The following is a 21109-nucleotide window of genomic DNA, read 5'->3' on the forward strand; positions in this document are numbered from 1 at the left end:
CACAAGTTGTGGTACGAAAGACTGATGTGTATACTGCTCCTCTCATACCTACTTAATAATACTCCAAATAACCGAACAGCAAATCCTCACAGTAAATTGCAATAACAACAACAACAAAAAAAAAAACAATAATTCTTTCCCATTATTTTGCAGTTTACTACCAAGATGAATTTTTCAACTTTTCATAAATAAATATATTTAAAGTGAAATTTAGTCATCTATGTTCATAAAGAGTTTGGGCATCCTCAAAGTATGAAGTTCTTTGTAACGATAAAGTAATTTTATCTTAATTTTATTATTTAAAAATAATTTAGTATGAATGTGAATGATTACATTCAATCATTTGTTAGAATTGAAAGGGAGGAGCCAATAATGAATTGGAGTTTTATTGCTATGAAGAACGGAACTGTAATGGTTATAAAAGGGTAAGAATCCAAGAGTTCATGAAACCTTAGCATCTCTAAAAGAAAATCCTGGTGAGGGAAACAAAAGTAAGTACAAATCCAGAAATTTCTGGAAAAGAAAAACAATAAAGTTCTTATAAAGTATGTCTTATCTCTACATCCACAGTAGCTAACAGATGGAAGTGCCTAATAAATGCTTGTTAAAATAAATGTAATTTGTTTGAACTTAGACTATTCATTGAGTTATACTGTACCACTCCTCCGGAAAGAGCAGTAATCAGTAAAATAAATAAATCTAGTAGAGAAGGCACTGTCTGTTCTTTGTGAAAATTGACGGACATTAGCCAGTATTTAAAGTTGAATCATAACACAGGCAAATAAATACTTGCACCTGTAATTAAAGAGTCCACTAAAAATGTATCTATCCATGTGGGTCATAAAACTGAATATGTTTAATAAAACTGTTCTAAGAAAAATGAAGATGCTATAAAATGAAAAAGAATTATTGCTAAATCAAGCATTTCATTTTTCAAAGGACTGACAGGTTTAACCATGTCTTTAAAAATCTGCTGAAAATTTCCTAGTTAAGGTACATTTTCCAAATATTTTTAGAAAAGTATAAGAAAACAAAGTCATTTTCTAAAATTATCAGAATACTTATTAATAATATATCAATTTTATTAAGGCTAAGATGTTTAATATGTAAAACAAATGACAGAATATTTTAATGTTAAATTGAGTCCGTTCAATTCTACTATGTTACTTTCATATTAAAATTTATTAGCAATGTAACTTTGCAAAATCTATTTATTTTTCTATCACAAATTGATCCTGAAATAAAAGCTCATATTTAGCAGGCATTGTCAGTTCAATGGAATGGTAGAAATAAAATTCTATTCTCCCATTGGTTACTGTACTGATCATGGAAATTATGATAACCATAAACTGCAAGATGCTGTCATTTTCTGGAAAAAAATGAAAGGTTAAAATGTTAACAGGGTACTCTTATCAAAGATTTGCTTAGCTAACAAGCCTTGATATAATCTCTGTTACAGGTATTTCCTGTCAGTTAATGAGTGACTTGGGTTCTTCAACTCCCAAAGCTGATGATTAAGCAGGAGGAAATTCCCTCTTTCATCATTACTCCTGAAACACAGTCCAGGACATCTGAATGTCTGGAATGTGAGTGTTTAACGTCATCTTGGAATGGCAAGAAGATCACTATAAAAGTTAAAAAGACTCAACTATATTAACTCTGTAAGTTCATGATACCCTTTTGACGAAATTGTTTTGAAAACTTATAGATGACTAAGGTACATGAGTATGTATTTGATGAACTCTGATAATCTTAAGGCTTGGGAGAGGAGTCTCAAGGCAGAGTTTAAGAAATTATGAGAACTGCATGATCTTACATCTAAACAGGTGAAATCTAAATAGGTTGAACTCATAAAAACAAAGGATAGAATGGTGGTTTCCAGGGGCTCAGTGATGGACGGGGCACAGGAGTTGAGAATATATGGTCAAAGGATGGAAAATTTCAGTTAGACTGGAGGAATGTGTTCGAGAAATCTATTGTACAACATGACTATTGTTAATAAAAATAATTGTATACTTGAAAATTGTTGAGAGATTTTAAATGTTCTCCCTACAAATAAGTACATTAGATAATAATGAATGTTAATTAGCTCATATTAGTCATTCAACGTGTGTGTGCATATATAGATCTCAAAACATGTTGTATACTGTAAACATATATAGTTTTTATCAATTAAAATAATTTAAAAATTTTTTAAAATAAGTATTCCCAGACATAAACACTAGACAAGGAGACAGAAAAGCCCACCAGCTGCCTCTACCACTTATTTTCTCTAAGCTTCAGTTTCCTGTCCTGTATAAAGGGAGTGGCATAAATCAGCATTCCCATTTAAATGCCTATCAGGGCCAGAAAGCAATCTAAAGATGAAAAAGGGGCTGGAGTGGGAAAAATAAGGGAGTCCTAAGGGCTGAAGTAAACTGTAAGCTCCTGTGAAAGCAGCAGCCACCATTTAGCTCCAGCTGTGTTGGCCATGCAAAAATGCTAACCTAGTGTATTTTGTTTACCAGAAAAATCCAAAACATTTTTTATGTGAAATCTAATTTTTAATATCAGAAATAATTCATCCATTAAAAGCACTGTGTGGAACAAATGTAAATGAATAGGAACAAATAAATGCTACCACCATCAGCCATGTCTTAGGGCTAAACCAGCCTGTGGGTGAATGATTTCTTTTCCCTAGCTGAGGAGATCTAGCAGGTCTTTTCTAGTACTTTCCAAAGTATGTGCTTCAGCAGAGTGGACTCGCATGATTCTTTAGACTAGTTTTAGGGGTTGGCAAATGTTTTCCTAAACGTTTTATACTGTATTGATCACAATCAATTAATACAGCCATTGTAGCAGAGAGGCAGCCATAGACAATGTATAAACTAATGGGCATGTCTGTGTTTCAACGAAATTTATTTACAAGAACAAGTGGGCTTAGTCCCAGTCACTCAGAAAGCTGAGAGTAGAAGAACTGCTTTAGCCCAAGAGTTTGAGGCCAGTCTGAGCAACATAATAAGACCTCATCCAAAAAAAGAAAAAGAAACACACGTATAAAAAAACATGTGTGCTGGGCACGATGGTTCATGCCCATAATCCACTGCTTTGAGAGGCTGAGGAGGGAGGATCACATGGGGCCAGGAGTTCAAGACCAGCCTTAATAATATAGTGAGACCTCAACTCTACAAGAATTTTTTCTTTTCTTTTTTTTTTTAAGAGATGAGGTTTCACAATGTTAGCCAGGATGGTCTTGATCTCCTGACCTTGTGATCCTCCCGCCTCGGCCTCCCAAAGTGCTGGGATTTTAGGTGTGAGCCACCGTGCCCGGCCTAAGAAATTTTTTAAAAAGTTAGTTGGGCATGGTGGTACACACTTGATGTGCTACCTACTCAGGAGAGCTGAAGTAGGAGTATAAATTGAGCCCAGAAGTTGAAGGTTATAGTGAGCTATGATGGCACTACTGTAGTCCAGCCTGGGGGACAAAGTGAAACCCTGTCTCTAAACAAGTAAACAAAAAAACACATGGCCTGTCACAGGCCCTCCTAATTTGCCAGCCTCTGGTCTAGAGAAATTCTAAGAGAAACTCAGGAATCCCTGTAAAACTATATCATACTTTTTCATAATTAGGTATCCAAGAAGTATTGTGGGAAACGAATATTGTTTGTTTGAAACAAATATGTTAACACAGTCAAAGCTAGTGACTTCTCACAGAATGCACTGAATGCCAGGGAGATGGCTCTTGGACTTTCATACTTCTCCCTGGCAAGAATGAGCTTGCCTACTCTAGTACTAAATCTCATACTCTAATCTGTTTTATGCTGAATGACAGTCTAATTTATACTGGTTAGAAGAGCACAGCTCTAACACCAAACTTTCCAAGGTCCAATCCTGGTTTGGCTATTTACTAATTAACACTGGATAAGTTGTTTAATCTCCATATGCCTCAGATTCTTTATTTGCAAAACAAGGTCAATTACAGAACTCCCAACATGGCATCTATGATGTAGGTAATCAATCAATATGTATAAAGTACTTAAAATGATATTTAGCACAAAATACATATTCAATTTAAATATAATTTAAGTATTAGCAATAATTAACATAGCCATATTTGTTTTGGTTGCCGACATCTTCAAAACATCATCTCATTTTAAAAAAAGGCAAATATAGTCTATATTACGACTTTTTAATAATTGCCCATTATATGGTGAAAAGAGACCGCTGAATTAAAGACAGTCATCCACAATGCAAGAAGTACACCATTTCCTCTCCTTATTCTTCACTGTCCCACAGCAAACATATATACTTGACCTTCTCAATTTCTTCTCTGATAAAAGACTTCTCAAGGAGTCCCTGAGAGTTCTTTCTAGCTTATCCTACACTGAGAGAAGATCTTAGGGAACTGCAGAGAGCTCTGCAGTTTCTCTGTGGAACAGGGTTGTGGTTTATCTGCTTTCCAACATCCTACAAGGAAATATCTTTCAAATGACATCACTTTGTAGCCCTTCCATCACCTCTAGGAGTGCCATGGGCCACAAGAAGAGGTGGGTAACAGGAGTTCCCAGGCCAGAAGGGCAGGCATGGGTCTGAGAAACTAGGGGTATGTCTGTGACTAAAATGTATGTATTATCACTGCCTTAGATTTAGTCACATGATATTTAAAGTTGATAATGAAACTTCTACTTTTTGTGTTTGAATCGATCCTATAATAAAATAAAGGCTTCCAGAATTAACTTGTGTAAATAGAGATTAGGTGGAGTTCTACTTTAATATAGTTTTTATCACAGAATTATTTCTTAAAATATTCTGAATTTAGCTACTTGCAATAATAGCACATTTACAGTCTCATGAGGAAGAACCAGAGAGAGCACAATATTTGAAACAAACTATAAATCCTCATTTTTAAGAAATGGAGAAAAATGTTCAAAGAAAAAATGGATAATTCCTGATTATTAAGATTTTCTGCAAAATGGACAGTTTTGATATTTAATACTGGCTGAGTGGATATTGTTCTCTTAGGTGATGGTTGTTTATTTAAGTCATCCAATTGAAATTTAATTCCAGGATAAAGAACGGTTATTACTGTATCACCTTTGTGATTAAAAACAGTAACTAGCCAGGCATGGTACTTCACGTTTGTAATCCCAGCACTTTGGGAGGCTGAGGTGGATGGACCACTTGAGGTCAAGAGTTCCAGATCAGCCTAGCCAACATGGTGAAACCCCTTCTCTACTAAAAAAAAAATACAAAAATTAGCCAGGCGTGGTGGCATATCCCTGTGGCCCCAGATACTTGGGAGGCTGAGGTATGAGAATTGCTCGAACCTGGGAGGTGGAGTTTGCAGTGAGCCAAGATCGCTCCACTGCACTCCAGCCTGGGTGACACAATGAGACTCTATTTCAAAAAAAACAAAAACAGCAATAACTTACTTATTAATTTCTTTTGTTTCAAGCCTAGTGTTAACATTTCTATTGAGACTCCATATTTATAACTGTGTTATAGTAGTGATAAACGGTGTGTGATATTTTATGACATAGGGGAAACTTAAGAATGATAAAACCAAATGTCTTGATGGAGCATGCATGGCTCATAATCAAATGTGTGCTGTAATAGCTGAGCAGACAATGTTTTAAAAATTAAAAGAGCTTTTGAATGACAACTATATATGTGTGTGTGAATATATATAGACATACATATATGTGTGTGTATAATTCCTTGTTGACAATCATGTTCATAGAACAATACTAAAAGAAAAGGAACATGCTACTAACTCACCACAGCTTAGGTTGCTTTCAGCTTTCAGCGCTAGGTTTGGGATATTCCAGAAGTCATTTTGCCAGTCGACTACATTCCCTTTCACATTACAGCTGAGGTTGGAGAGGATTTTGGAATTCATGGTAAAATTCCAAAGTCGAAAGTTATAAATGTCCCCTTTTAGAGAGGCAATTTCATTTTGATTGGAGCCCAAAAACAGTTTCCCATTCCCAGGAATAACTTTACTAATGGTAGAATCACATTGAACTATTTCATAGTTTCTTTTGAAATTTACACCTACAGAGCCCAAAGAATTATTCCAAACAAGGCAGAGCTGCTCAAAGCTTTCTGCAAAAATGTCTTCTTTTTCCTTGACAGGTAATGCATTGTTCAGCAAGCATTTTGAATCTGAAATGGATAGAAAGTAGCCACTCTTGGCCTTTCCAAAACTGAGCAATTGTGTGAAGGATGCATTTGAGTAGGAGAAAGCTGTCCAATCATTGTCTTCATGGCCAACTTTGGTTGCTTCAAAGCAGAGTGTGAAAGCACTGAGCTCTGGAATGGAGACACTTTTTGCAATAGATACCTGGTAAGCATCTGATGTCTGGGGTAAAATGACCTTTTGATTCCTTAAGGACACAGCAACTAGGACAAAACACAACAGAGATAAACCTGTTAACTTCAGAACACAGACAAATGTGATGCAAAACATCAAGGTCTCCACCACTTTCTGCTAGTTAACTTTTTATCTACCATTTGCCCACCCCTCCCTTCTTACTCATCCATCCTTTGTCACCAGCCCATTACCAATTGTCTGATACCAATAATAAGAAGAAGAAATTCTACTCATTTCATCTCTAATTATGATTGGATCTCACACCTAAACTTTTGAGTGACAGCCAGCCAAGCTGATAAGTATTTTTTAAACCTGAAACTAAGAAATTAACAATTTTAAAGCCCCAACTACCTAATTGAGGAAATAACTGGTTTCAGGAAGGCTATGTTTATACATTAAGATTATAAAAATACTATTTTTCAAGGGATTTTTAAACATAAATAATAGTTCTTATTTTCATTAACGATTACTTTTCACTCTTCCCAAACATTTCTCTGCTACCATCTTCGTTTCAGATACTCTATGTCCTCCTATTTTTCCTGCCATCATCAGGCTATTTTAGGAACAAATGCAAAGATAATTCTATTAAGGAGAGGGAGTCTAGTGAAAAGTCCAATAGAATGGAAATGTAAGGTATCCAGGCAAATAACTAGTTTTTGAGTAGTAAAAGGGCAGACCATAGAGCTTCTTACTCCAGCTCTTCTGGGTAGTGGCCATGTGACCCTGGGTATGTTACTTCATCTCTCTCTACCTTTGTCTTATCTGTAAAATGGGCAACAATGGCACCTATTGTACATATGGTCAATGAGAATTAAATAAGTTAATATGCCCAAAGCTTAGAACAGTGCCAGTACCACAGCAATAATGAACAAGTACTATTATTATAATAGATGTGCAATAAATTCAAAATAAAAATGTATTCACCTAAACCTTCTATGTTACATGCAAAATTATTAAATAATACAATAGATTTAGCCCTATGCTAATATAATAGCCATTGCGAAACTAATTTGAGAAAGACGTATTTCTCCTCAAAAATACTTTTTAATACTGGTTTCATATAAGTAACAGTTTGAATATATTTTAATATTCAGTAAATCAAGAATAGTTCTATAATAAAACATCATTTTAATATAACTATTCTAGTAAAAATCTATGATAGAATTTAAAGGAATCATGGATTTTAGTCTACCTTTTAAATATAAAGTAGTTTATAGGTCTACTTAATGCAAAGAGAAACTTAACAATTGAACCAGTACACCACATGCATTGTTAAAATTGAAAGCCTAAAAATAGATATCGCCATCAACATTTTATAGTGGTTATGGCTGGGTGACAGTTGTACAGGTAATTCTAATTTGCTGCTTTTTTTTTTTCCAATGTCCTATATTTATTATTTTCAAAACATTATTTTGAAAAATTTAAAACATTATTTTGAAAAATTTAAGCATGTGTGTTTTAACCATGGCAAACACAAATAGCTCCACAATTTAAAAAAATACAGTTTATAATAGGGAGGGTCATTTTCATAGTTGTACCTTTCCTTTTGCTTGTTTCTACTTAGAAAGTTCAGAATAAAAAAAACAGAGTAACCAAGTCATAACAGTCATTTTTATAGTTGTACCTTTCTGTTTGTTTTTACTTAGAAAGCTCAGAAGAAGAAAAACCAGTAAAAACTAAGTCTTATCATACTGAAGCTTGGGTTTCTTTAGGGAAACACAGGTTCTAGAGAGAAAGATTATTTAAATGTTCTGTTGTACCAGAATATGGAAAACATATTTAATAAAAGTACGCTTATTTCTTTCAGTTAGCCATTTTTAGGAGGTTTTCCTCAAGCTGTGTTATTTATTAGCTTAAGTTGTTAATAGCTGGTTAAAAATTGACGTTCATTTTCTGTATTTGTTCCCTACCATAGTTCCATAAAAGGGCAACATAAAAACCCAAAATAAAATGATTTCTAAATAAGGATGTTTTAAATTTTCAGTGGAGAGATGTTAGAATTACAGATTTTAATTATTAGCAGTGGAATATCTACAGTGTCTTCCAAGCAGCCTTTAAATGTTCTACATATAAACAATAGAAAAGAATTCAACTCTAATATAACAAGATTTTGGATCTGGTAATTACATTTTGCTAACGAGAATGCTCAGAGAATATTAACAGGTTCTTGCCCTTAAATCCCAATCCTAATCATTCACATTCACATAAAAGAGCATAACTCTGTCTTCTGGTCCTTGTGTTTACTGCAGCACATGTTAAATGAAAGCAGAAGTTTGGCGCTGCCTTTGGTTTACATACCTCTGATGTAGCTGGCATTGAAACCTTTCTTCTGGATGCTAAAGTCACTCGAAAAGGACACATGCATCTCATTCACACTTGAGTTAAATGATAGGCCTTTGGCAGTTGCTCCACAAAATTTAGTCTGGCTCTCTCCATTATCAAGGGATAATGAGTCATAAATGCAATTGGGAGCTTCTTCAATGTCAAAGTCGTTAAACGTTATTTGAATGATGTAACCAGTGGGGGCTCTGAGGGTCCACATGCAAGCCTGGCTGTTCGGGTAGTCGTTAGGGTAGCATGGAGAAGTAAAGGTCCCAGAAGGGTTGGACAAAACCACTCGGCAGTTGGCACATCCCCACACTGCTGGACAGACAAAAGAGAGACAGAGAGAAGGGCTGGGTTCAGATGCGTACAATAAACCAAGAATACCACACGCTGGGGAAAATCAAGCAGTAAATACTTAAAAATAACAAACTACAATCATGAAAAATCAATGGAAAATGAAACCATCTTGAGGAGAAACACCAAATACCAATAGAGGAACAAAAAGTAAAAGAGAAATAAAAAATTTTAAAGCAACGATTCTTAAACTTGGGAGGCTATACAGTGGAGAATCTGATGACAGTTTTAGGAACTCTTTCCATTAAAATGAGCAGGGGCCACACACGTTACAATTTCAAGGAGAGAAATGAAACCTCAGGAGCCAACGATGCAATTCACAAATGTTCACTGATCCAAGTTAAGAATCTCTACTCTAGAGAGTAACTGAACTGGGGTGGAGGGGGTTACAGAACCATAAAGATAGCACTCAATATTATAAATCGTGGGTATAAAGGAAGAGAAACTCTTAGAAAATGAACATTTTAATAGGAAGCTCCCAATAGAAAAAATAATAAGCTATCTTCTGGCAGACTACATTTTTGTTTCTAAAATTCAAATAAATAGCATCACCTTGCATACATGAATTACTTACAGTTTTGAGTTTGTTCACTTATCCCATTTGTTTGTCACAGTTGGTAATTACATGCTTGTGGGCTCATCTCATTTACTCATTCATCCAGTGAATATTTGTTGTGAGCCTGTTATGTGCCAAGTACTATTCTAAATAATATATACCAGTAAGCAAGAAAGACAAGGTCTCTGTATAAAGGATTCTTTTTTTTTTTTTTTTTTTTTTTTTTTTGAGACAGAATCTTGCTCTGTCGCCCATGCTGGAGTGAAGTGGCGTGATACCAGTTCACTGCAACCTCCATCAACCAGGCTCAAGAGATTCTAGTACCTCAGCCTCCCGAGTACCCGGGATTAGAGGTGTGCACCCTTACGCCTGGCTGGATAAAGGATTCCTCTACTTCAGTCTTGGACCTAAAGATAACAACAAGTGTAATGACAGATAAAGGTGGGGAAGAAAAGTAAAGCAAAGGATAAAAAGAGACTGAAATGAATGCTGGAGATGGTGGTTCTCCAAAGAGGTGACATTTGAGGAGAGCCCTAACTGAATGAAGTGAGGGAGCATGTCATGAGCACACTTGAGAATGGCACTGCAGGCCACGAATGGAAAAATTAAAACCCACTGTAAATGAACATTGATCTTTCCCATGGAACTGTAAGTCCTATGAGATCTAAGATTATGTCTCCTTTGCACATCACTGTATTCTCAGTGTAAGGTAAAATAAATATTAATTGAATGAATTATAAAGAAAAAATTATAAAGAAAAAAGCCTTCTGAGGTAGAGAGGGGAAATGCTATTATCCCATATTCACTAATGAAAATAGTTAGGTTCTTCTCAATTATTATTTGTCCAGCAGCTGGAACCAGAAACCAAGGTCTACTATCTTCCTGTCCAGAGATGCTTTTGCAACTAATATTAATATTGCTTTTACATATGTATGTAAATGAAGGCAATAATCTCATTTATCCAAAATACTGGATAAATTGTCATTAAATGGATACATAAACTTTCCAACAATAAAATAAACATATTAATTAAAATGACTAAATTTATATCCCTCCTTCTTTTAATGAGTTAACTAGAATGCATATGCTATAACATTTCTTGAAAAATGGTAATTACTACAAATATTTCTATTCTTCTATGATATGGTGATATATTCAAGGACTAATGTGATGTTTTATACCGCTCAGTCGAGGTTTTTCTTTTCTTTGTGGCCACCTTGTATTACTCAATGTTTCACTTTGCCAACTCTATCCCCATCCACTCTTTTTAACTTGTCCTCCCTCTGTTCTTTCTCACTAAGTCTCTGATATCTTGTACAAGACTAAAGACAGACAATGGAGAACAAATGATAATCATCAAGTGTCTGCCAAATGCCTTCTCCTATCTATCCCTGGAGTACCATGTTTCACTGTTTTGCAGCACTATTCAGAGCCCTTGTGTTACTTCCATTTGTGAGATGATTTTCTTATTGTCAATCTTCATCCACTAGCTTTTAAACTCAACAAGCAGAGGGTGTGTGACTGTCATATTTGCCATTCTACTTTCCAGCACCCCACAACATCCCTGGCACATGGGAGATCTTCAGTAAAATTTGCTAAATTTATTAACAAATGAATAGCTTAAATGAATGGAAACATGTCTAAATTAAAGAATGACTCCATGCAGTATAACCAAGTCAAATAAATTCCAAGTCTGAAAAGAAGATAGAATATATGTGCTCTGGAACATCTCTTTGGGTGGGGTGTTGGGCTGTTTCTTCCAATTATATCACTCATAGCACAGGACTGCGATGACAGGGACTTTCTGATAAGTTCAGCTTCATGTTACTTTGCCTTGGGTTCAGGAGAGAAGTAATCCTAGTAAATTATCAATAATTTATCTACTTATAAAGCATTGGAGATTAAAAATATAAAGGAAAATAAGCAATAATCTCAGCATCATCCCAACATGCAGACAGGCAGCATCATTTTTCCAAGATGAGACACCATACTTTATATATCCAAGGCCCAGGTAATGTTCATGACTTTCTTTATCTTACATATTATTTTTGCCAAACTCTTCCCTAAGAACTGAAGAAATGGTATAAGAAAATTTATTATCATTATTATTTTTTAGAGACAGGGTATGGTCTCCGTCACCCAGGCAGGAGTGCAGTGGCCCTCGCTGCAGCCTCAAACTCCTGGGCTCAAGCAATCCTCCCACCTTGGCTTCCAAAAGTACTGAAATTACAGGACTGAACCACCATGCCTGCCGAAGGGTATAAGAAAGTTAAACCTGACTGATAACACTGGCTGTATAATCTTTAACAAGTTAATTTATCTGTGCCTCAGTTTCTCCACCTTTACACTGGTGATAATAACAGCACTCACTTCCCAGAGTTATTGCAAGGATAACACAGATTAATATTGGAAAGTCCTGGAAGTCATACTTGAGACATAGTTAAGTGTTGGCTAGTATTAATAATTACTATAACACAAAATCAGTACATTTAAAATTTAAGAGAGGTAAAATAGCAGCCCACCTTAGTAGAATCTCTTTTCCTTAGGCATTCAGAGGAATAGAAAAAAGATAAAGATGAGACCCATAACATGAATTCAGAAAAACATTTGACATATTCTTCCATATGATTCGTATCTTCCGTGGCTAGACAGCATTTAGAGATAGTACTACTAAATAGTAATTATCTTAAATAGATGAAATGTCAATTAAACTAGACACAATAACATCCTGTTCATTATACTTATACAACAATTCACAATAACAAGCTTTCCCATATATCTCATTTAACATTATAATAACCCTGAGCATTATTACCACCTCTATCTATAAACAAATGAGGCTAATATATATTGGACAACTCACATGAAGTCACACATCTAATTGATAATAGCACCAAAATTCAAACCAGCCCTTCTGCATGTAAGCGTAAGTGTCTTTCAAGGAAGAAAAAAGTTGCCACAACTAAACAAAAAACAGAGCAAAATGGGGAGCTCAAGTACTTCTTTAAAATTTTTAAATGGACAATTTCTTAAAAATAGTTTCATCACTCTAAAAGAAACATATTTTAAGAAACTGATTGGGAAACACCTTAATAAAGAATATTAGGAAGTATGAAATATAGTGCTTTGAATTTTACAATTTGGAGTAATCAAATATCGCTGCCAATTGATTCCTACACGATGAGCTAGCCTACTAAGTAATTACTTTGTTCTCTCTTAAGAGTCAGGGCTACTTAATTAGATGGTTACTGAAGTAGCCATTGAATGAGGTATTGGTAAAGTCAGGATTAACATGGATTCTAAAGGCTATCCAACTCAAAGCATCTGACTCAATATGTTCTCAAAGACAGATATGGTAACATATTCTTACATACAATTTATAAAAGCAAAGTTTGCAAGTAATCCAAACAAACAACAAACCAAATTCCACCCTCAGTTCTTGCCTATGCTTACAAATATTTAGCAGTAATTTTCTTTTGTGTATTTTTACAAAAGTTTATTTTTCAATGAAACTCCGATCTATAATGAAAAATCTTCTAGTCACACCAAAGGCTAATTCAATTGATAAATAACATTTTGATACAAATCTAATAACCATTACCTTATGAATTTTTTTTAAATTTCAGATTTGGATTCTTACTCTACCTTTGCTACAAGTACTTCTTTATAAAATCCAAATGCCTATTCTTTAAAATCTCTTTAAAACAAGAAGTTTAGATCCCAAGAGATAAATCAAAATGGAGATCAATTTTAGCTTCTTTCATCACAGATTTGTGGATGATATTGAATAATGGCTTTCTCTAGACTGTACTAAATGGTGAACAAAATGAATTCATTTAAGTTAATCTTGATTTTTATCTGAACATACATAAAACTGTAACTGATGAATTTGTAGGAAAACCTGGCCAGTGAAAATTATCTCCAGAACATGTAGTTTAAGTTGCCTGCTTGGTCTGCATTTATTCAGTCATTATTTGAATTATCCATGAGGATATATTAAGTTCTAACACATGAAAAGCTCATTTGTTGCTTAAAAACATTTAAAATATTTAGTAGTCTTGGTGGCTTCTAAAGATTAAACCTAAGGGCCAGCAACTAAGAATTCTAGAACCAGTTCTATTACCTAAGTCAGTAAAAAGCCAGGATAGACAGATACCATTTCTCCAGATCTAAGTAAATTTCTGTCAGATGTAACATCATTGAAAGGTAAAATATCAGTAACATTTTAGATGCTGGCATGTATTAAATGATTGATAATATGCAGAAATGGATGACTTCATCAAAGTATTTTAAGTGATTTCAGACCCCTATCCAGATTTTTCAAGATGGCAAGGAATCCAAGGCAATCTGCCTGTGACACCTGTGATTCTGTTAATGTGACAGACTTGGCAAGTATCCCCACCACACTCTCCATTCCTCCTCAAGCTCTGCATTCAAAAATAGCATTTCTATGCTTGAGGAGGGTCTCTCTTAAAGCACGGTTACATGGGGCATTCCAGTCCCCTACCAGAGCTTCTGACGGCCATGTCAAAATACCAGTTCATTCACACATGCCTCCTAAAACAATGGTTTCCTGAGTCAGCCAGATAATTGTTTCATTTCCCTCTGTAATGGGTCAACCCCAAAATGTTCTTTGGAAACACCCTGAATATGAAGCTACTACAACGACTTAAGCATAGGTTCAAAAGGGTACCAACTTACTTGAATCAGTTCAATTAAGTTTAACATGACTAGAAAACTAAGATGTTGAACTGAAGTTTCCTTGATGAGGCACCATTAAGACTGACAATTTTTTTAATCTCCAAAGATACTCACATGCATCACACCCTGAAAAACATCTTTCTTCTGCAATACTGTTAATGTTTAAACTTTGAGTTCTGTCTTTCCATAATTACGTTGGCAAGAGAACATTCCATGTCTGACTGCAAAAGATAATACTTTCTGAAGATCCAAACAAGTGAACTGTTATAAATCGTTCCAGAGTCAGCCTGTTATGTAGAGATACATCACTTGCAAGAGGATTAGACACACAAGCATATGGGTATGCATATGTACACATACCCGCACTTATTTTCATGAGAAACTATTCTCTGTTAAGCAATGGTTGAGTCTTTTCCAGCTTTTAAAAAACAATCTAAAGGCACTGAATAATTTGAAACAACATAAACTGCATGATCTATCACAAAATCGACCTCCTGGTTAACATATTAATTCAAGTTGCTTATTCTCTTCCCCATTTCTGTTCTGCAAATCCCCAACTCTGGATTTATCCAGCTGTGGACCTTCTTGCTCGCGAATCCATAGACCTTTGGACTCAGCTGACAAGAACTTACAAAATTGTGCATAGTGTTCATATTAAAGTGGCTTTCATTTTTATTTTGCTCACCCTCTCCAACATTGGCTGTCTCTGAGCACATGGTCCTTCTGGGCAGTCTCTTACCCACAGATTCTCCATTCTCCTCATTTCCTTCCTGCTCTCTGCCCTCTCCAAACATGGCCTCTGCTACCCTTCCTTTACAATCCTTTTGTGTTTGGCTGAAGGACCTCAGACAAGCAGCATCAGCATTACCTGAGAGCTTGTTGACACACGGAATAACCCAGACCTGCTAGACAAAATTTACATTTAAACAAAATTCTCAGATTATTAATAAGCATGTTATACTCTGGGGCATGCTGCTTTAAATAACAGTTTACTACAGAAGCTACTCAATCTCCATAGGTACACCTTCTCCCAAGAGGATCTGTCTCCTCTCACAGCTCTTGCTGACATCTTTGTACTACTTGGCCCAAGGAGTGAACCCCTGACCTGAAGGGAACCAAACTATAGGCTTTGCTAATCAGCCAAATGCTCTCTTTCTTTGAGAACTTCAAGTTAGAGACACACAAAATTTATACAGAGAATGACAAAAAGAGGAATGATGACATTATAGAAATTTAAAGGTAGCAGCTGCCTTGGCCACTTGGAAATACAGGAGGCTAAGGGGCTAACAGAGGAAAGGGTAAGAGAGAAAATGTAGAGGCCAGGAGCAGTGGCTCATGGCTATAATCCCAACACTTCGGGAGGCGGATGCAGGTGGATAATATAAGGCCAGGAGTCTGAGACCAGCCTGGCCAACATGGAGAAATCCCATCTCTACTAAATATGCAAAAATTAGCCAGGCGTGGTGGTGCACACCTGTAATCCCAGCTACTTGGTAGGCTCAGGAAGGAGAATCACTTGAACCCAGGAGCTGGAGGTTGCAGTAAGCTGAGATCTCACCACTGCACTTCAGCCTGGGTGACAGAGTCAAACTTCATTTCAATTAAGAAAAAGAAAGAAGAAAGAAAAGAAAAAAGAAAAGAAAAGAAAAGAAAAGAAAAGAAAGAAAGAAAGAAAGAAAAGAAAATGTAGAGCACTGAGATGAGAGAAAACCAGACCTTTCAGAAACAGAAGGGCTTTAATGCCAGCCATTCCACATCCAGTAATGAATGGTAGGAGCTGTTCCTCATGGTTTGTCCTTGAATTACATGACAATAATGCTTATTATACCTACCACCCTACTACTTACTTGGTTTTAATAGATTGCTGTTCATTGCAACCCAGTGTGCCTCAAGCCAGTACTCTACAGACCTCTCCTCTATATACTCATTCTCTCTGGCTAATCTCATCTGAACAAAAGCCTTCATTATACTTAAATGTTCATCACATACATGTGCTACTGAGCACCATACCCTAGTTTGCAAAGACCTACTCAATATCTCCACTTGGATATCCCATAGAACCATCATTCCAAACACCATTCCTCAAATAATTTGTCTTTTTCCTCCTTATAATTGTTAGTGGCATGAACATCATCCAAACTAGGATTCTGAACATCCCTCTTCTTTCTTCCACACCATCTCAAATAATCTGCCAAGGGCCATGCCATTTGTTTTATTCATAGTTGTTAAATCTGTCCCTCATCTCATTCCCATAGTTTAAGGTCCTATAGTTTAAGGTTCTCATTTTTTCTCTCTTGGATAAAAGTTTGGTCTCCTTCTCAATACTCTTGTCACCTGCAACTAACTCATCCTCCACATCACTACCAGAAAGATCTATCAAAATGCAAGTATAAAAGTTTTCTCTAACTTCAAATCTTCTCTGGGATCCAACAAGATAAGACCCTTGACTGACATACAGAGCACTCCTTATTTGCCCTGTTCACACTTCCTAACTTACCTCTTCTCGTCTCCCCACATCCCTGAACTTAAGAAATACCTATCAAACATTTATGTGCCTGGCACTGTGCCAGGTTCTGGGAATACAATCATGCAGAAGATATAACCTCTGATTTTATGGAATTTATGGATTATTGAAAATGCAGATAAGTAGATAGTGATGATACAGTGATAATTGCTCTGATAGAACAGGTGTTCTTGATAGAGCAGGTGCTCTGATAGAACAGATGAGTGCTGTACCGTAGCCTGGGTTTAGACTTCATAGAACCAGTACTATTTCTAATAAATCAGCAAGAAACTGAGATGTAAATATGTAGCTTGGGAGTGAGCCAAATAAAGGGGGAAGGCAGAGACAAAACTGAAAAGAGTGAGTTCAGAAGGTACAAGAGTACATAGACTGTTCAAGTAATTTAAGAATTAAGTCAGCTGGAGTATCATGTGTAAAGTGGGGAGAAATAAGAGATAAAGATGGCAAGGTAGGCAGAGATAAGATTTTGCGGGATTTTGCAACCCCTACTAGAGAAAATGAAATATTACACTAACAGAAGTAGGGAAAATAAAAAAGTTTCAATTTGGGGAAAGTAAAATAACCAGATTTGTGCTTAGCACAGATTTTTTTTAATTTTTTTTTATTTTGATATAGGGCCTTGCTCCGCCTCCCAGCCTGGAGTGCACTGATGTAATCATGGCTCACTGAAGTCTCAACTTCCTGGGCTCAAGCAGTCTTCCCATCTCAGTCTCCTGAGTAGCTGGGACCACACACATGCACCACCATGCCCAGCTATTTTTTTTTTAACTGTAGAGATGGGATCTTATAATGTTGCCAAGGCTGCTCTCAAACTCCTGGACTCAAGCGATCCTCCCAGCTCAGCCTCCCAAAGTGCTGGAATTATAGGCATGAGCCACTGCACCAGGCCAACACAGATACTTTTTAAAGCCTTGCTCCTTTGTACATAAACAGCACGAAACTACCAGTTAACAAAGATCCTTGTAAGAATCACTGTAGTCCAAGGACCTGACAGATGACAAGAAGACAGACAAAAGCCAGCGAGCTACACTGTAGAAAGAGCACAGCAGTCACAGTGGCAAGGCAGATTTATTCTATGAAGACTGAATTCTCTGAAATGAGCCTAACTGCTGATGATAAGACAGACAAGCAGCAAAGGATCTATTCTAATGTTCATCGGAGATTTGTATCATTTTGATCTTATTAGTTTTATTTCCCCTAAAGACAGGCTAGGGAAACTTAAAATGCACAAACTCACCTAATGTTCATCTCACTTTAGAATGTCACAGAAAATCTTTCCATATGGATTACCTAGGCAGCATTGCAGGGTGGAACAGATTTATGTTGGCATTAACCAGAAAAATACTGCTAAATACTACCAACATAAGTAGAGAATGTCTTAGCCTCATAAAAGCTAATTATAGTTCTAATACCCTTGAAGGTAATGATGTCATTACTGGCTAAATGGTGCATAACTAACTTCTTGAGCACATGAATGTAGCCAATGAGCTATCTATATAAAGTACTGGGACCATACATGACTCACAGTAAGATGCTCAAATAATATTAGTTTTCAGTGTTGTTGGGACTGTGGTTGTTATTAAATAGCAAAGCATGTTAGCCATATTTTGGTTTGTTCATTCATTAATCTAATTTTCTGAGCTCCTACTTCCTTTCATGTTCAGTTTTCTTTTAGATGTCTTTACATATGGTCACCAGAGGGTTATTGCTTCCTATTTATTCCATGTTATGTGGTGCAGGTGAAGGACCTGAAATTAGTAGCTAGGGCAAATTTTGTGTTTACAAACTTACCTTCCCAATAAATTGAGAGAATATATTGGGAAAAAGATGGTAGTGGCAGGATAAGTGTGCATGTTAGCTCAAGTTTTCCAAATAGGCCTTTAATTTGAGGGCATAAAAAAAACCCATTCAGGTTTGTGCACATAAATGGAAGCAGTTTAAATAGCTAAGGTTTGGAGCAAAGCAAATTATAGGTGCAACCGGCATAATTTTTCCCCTTTATGGAACACTTTTTATGTAAACATCTTAGTAATAAGAGCTGATGTAAAAATTCCATAATACAGATTTTTTTTTAAATAATGTGTTTCCTTTTTTCAGGAAAACTTTCCATTTTATACATGAACAGCTTGTTTAAATATGCTATCCATCTAATGCTTTAATTCATCACTGGAATTAGTTTTCAAAGTATTTATAAAATGTTAACTTCATATAAATCTCAAGTATAATGTATTAGGGGAGTAGGCATGTATGAATGAGAGAGGGAGGGAAACAGAAACAGAGAATCTTAATTTTTTTCAGCAACGCCTGAAAATGAAATTTAAAAAGTTTTCTTCTATTCAAACTATCTTCTAGCTAAAATCACAAGATCTTGCTAAAAAGAAACATTTTCTTACTGTGTAAAAAAATCATTGTGGGAAGGACAATATTATTATAAAGCGAAACTAGAAGGTCTCTCGAGATCTTCTCCAGACCTAAACTTACACAAGATCTTTTCTTTAAAATCTGAATACAAGCCACTTAAACCCTTAAATCATATTGTTGTGAAACACAATAACATCTGGAGAGGGAGGGAAATAAAAATAAAAATAACTCTAACAACAACTAGCATCTAGTAAGTGATTACTTTGTGCCAGATAAAAGGAGACAGACTAAATCACCCTCTTCTTGAAGTAATTTGTGCTTATGTGGATATCTGGCTGTGTTAGAAGTGAGATCACAGTGGCTTCTGGTCTTGGCCCCTCCATTAACAAACCATATGACCTTGAGCTAGTCACTAGCCCCTGAGGCTTTGATTTTCACATCTGAAAAAAAAAATTATCTTTTGGTTCTACAGCTCTACTATGGGTGGCAGATTCAGGTTCTGACACATAACAGAGCCTCAATTTTTCCCTATACTAGAAGGAAGTTTCCAAGAGAGTTATGAAGACATATGATGCTTCCCTAAGGAAAGTAGTGCCCTGTATAGTTCACAGGATTATTAAGCAAGAAACTCTTTTTGAGTGTTCATGAGACTGTTTGTGTTCATTTGCCCACTTTGGAGCCATAAGTCTGAGTGCCATAAGGGACAGCCAATACAGGTTGCATGCAAGTAGAGCTAATGGTCAGCAAACATCCTGACTTCTGGGGTACATTCCTGCTGCTCAAGAAAATTTCCACATCTTGCTAACAGTGCTTATTGTGTGATTTTGAATATTGCTGGCTTAGAATTACAGAGTAAGCTGTGACAGATTGTGAAGATTTAGAGTGTGGTTACATCAGGAAAAAAAAAAATCACCTCCTTTCTACTTAATACAGCTGCTTTAGTGTGCCCTTGATGCCTAACAGCTTACTTTACAAAAAATAGCTTATTACTTTTATAAAGTTAATAGAACTACAGAAAAGCAAGGTTGAGTTTTGGTTTGCCACACCGTTGCCAAAATTTTTATCTAATTTCAAATTGCACTGGGCTGGGGCTGAGGCAATGTTGATGCTAACCTTATAAGCCTCTGTCAGGTTATGTACAAGAGGCAGCTCACTCAACTTCCTACCTTTCAACTGTTTTACCTATGCCCCAGGGGGCCTCCACATCAATCACAAGTTTGCAGCAAAAACATGCTTGAAAAAGTTCATGAAGTTCACTAAACTTTATAATTATAACTTTTCAGGGCAGTATAAAAATCGACTTGCTTACTGTCTTCTTTTAGCCAGTCATATTTTTAAACTTCAGAAAAACGGCAGAGTAGCTTGTTCTAGGTGGGTAAGTAAGGTCACACCTGCAGGCAAGCCTTAGAGAAGGCCAAACCACCAAAACTGGGTGGGCTGGGTGGTCTACAGGGCACACAGTGCAGCATGTTTCCAATAGGAGGCACAGACCTAAAAATAGAAGCTTGTCAGTGCCCTAGAGGTTTGAATGGTGGCAAACCTCACTCTCTGTCGCTGGAGAGCACAGGCGTGCTCAGCTGCATTTGTCTGTTCCACTCACTATCAGGGGTAGTTGAATAATCATTTGAAATCTCTGCAAAATTGCTTCTATGCTCTTGATTACCACCTAGCTTTGTGTAGTGTTTGAGAGAAAGAAATAGTATTTCAATACATAGATTACTTCCATGATCCCATTTAGAATATCAAGTAGGGAAGTTCTATGGAAAGTCATTTCAAAATAATAATAGATATATTATTACCATAACCCTAAACTATAAACCAGTATAGTCTCCTCATTCTCCATGAAAATAACACTGATGGCTGGGCAGATTGAGCCCTGGTGATCACTGAAATTATATGGGGAGGTCCATCTTCCAGAAAAATTAAAAGGGAAATT

At 36.1% G+C, this 21109-nt stretch overlaps 1 protein-coding gene across 10 annotated transcripts in view; it reads right to left on the bottom strand.

Annotated features, from left to right (window-relative positions):
• ADGRG6 (adhesion G protein-coupled receptor G6) overlaps window positions 1–21109 on the bottom strand; it is a 136886-nt gene that overhangs the window by 64172 nt on the left and 51605 nt on the right. For 5 of the 10 annotated variants that reach the window (XM_032274602.1, XM_032274600.1, XM_032274598.1 and 2 more), the window contains exons 3-4: window positions 8651–8992; window positions 5758–6381 (exon numbers count right to left, since the gene is read on the bottom strand). In XM_032274602.1, coding sequence (XP_032130493.1) covers window positions 5758–6381; window positions 8651–8992 — 966 coding nt within the window. Of the gene's footprint in view, window positions 1–5757; window positions 6382–8650; window positions 8996–12109; window positions 15655–21109 lie in introns of those variants that run through there. The other 5 variants (XM_032274593.1, XM_032274599.1, XM_032274597.1 and 2 more) reach the window with 2 other exon arrangements.

Source organism: Sapajus apella, unplaced genomic scaffold (assembly GCF_009761245.1).
Source record: "Sapajus apella isolate SASKATOON/1434 unplaced genomic scaffold, GSC_monkey_1.0 scaffold6, whole genome shotgun sequence".
Classification (NCBI taxonomy): Eukaryota; Metazoa; Chordata; class Mammalia; order Primates; family Cebidae; genus Sapajus; species Sapajus apella.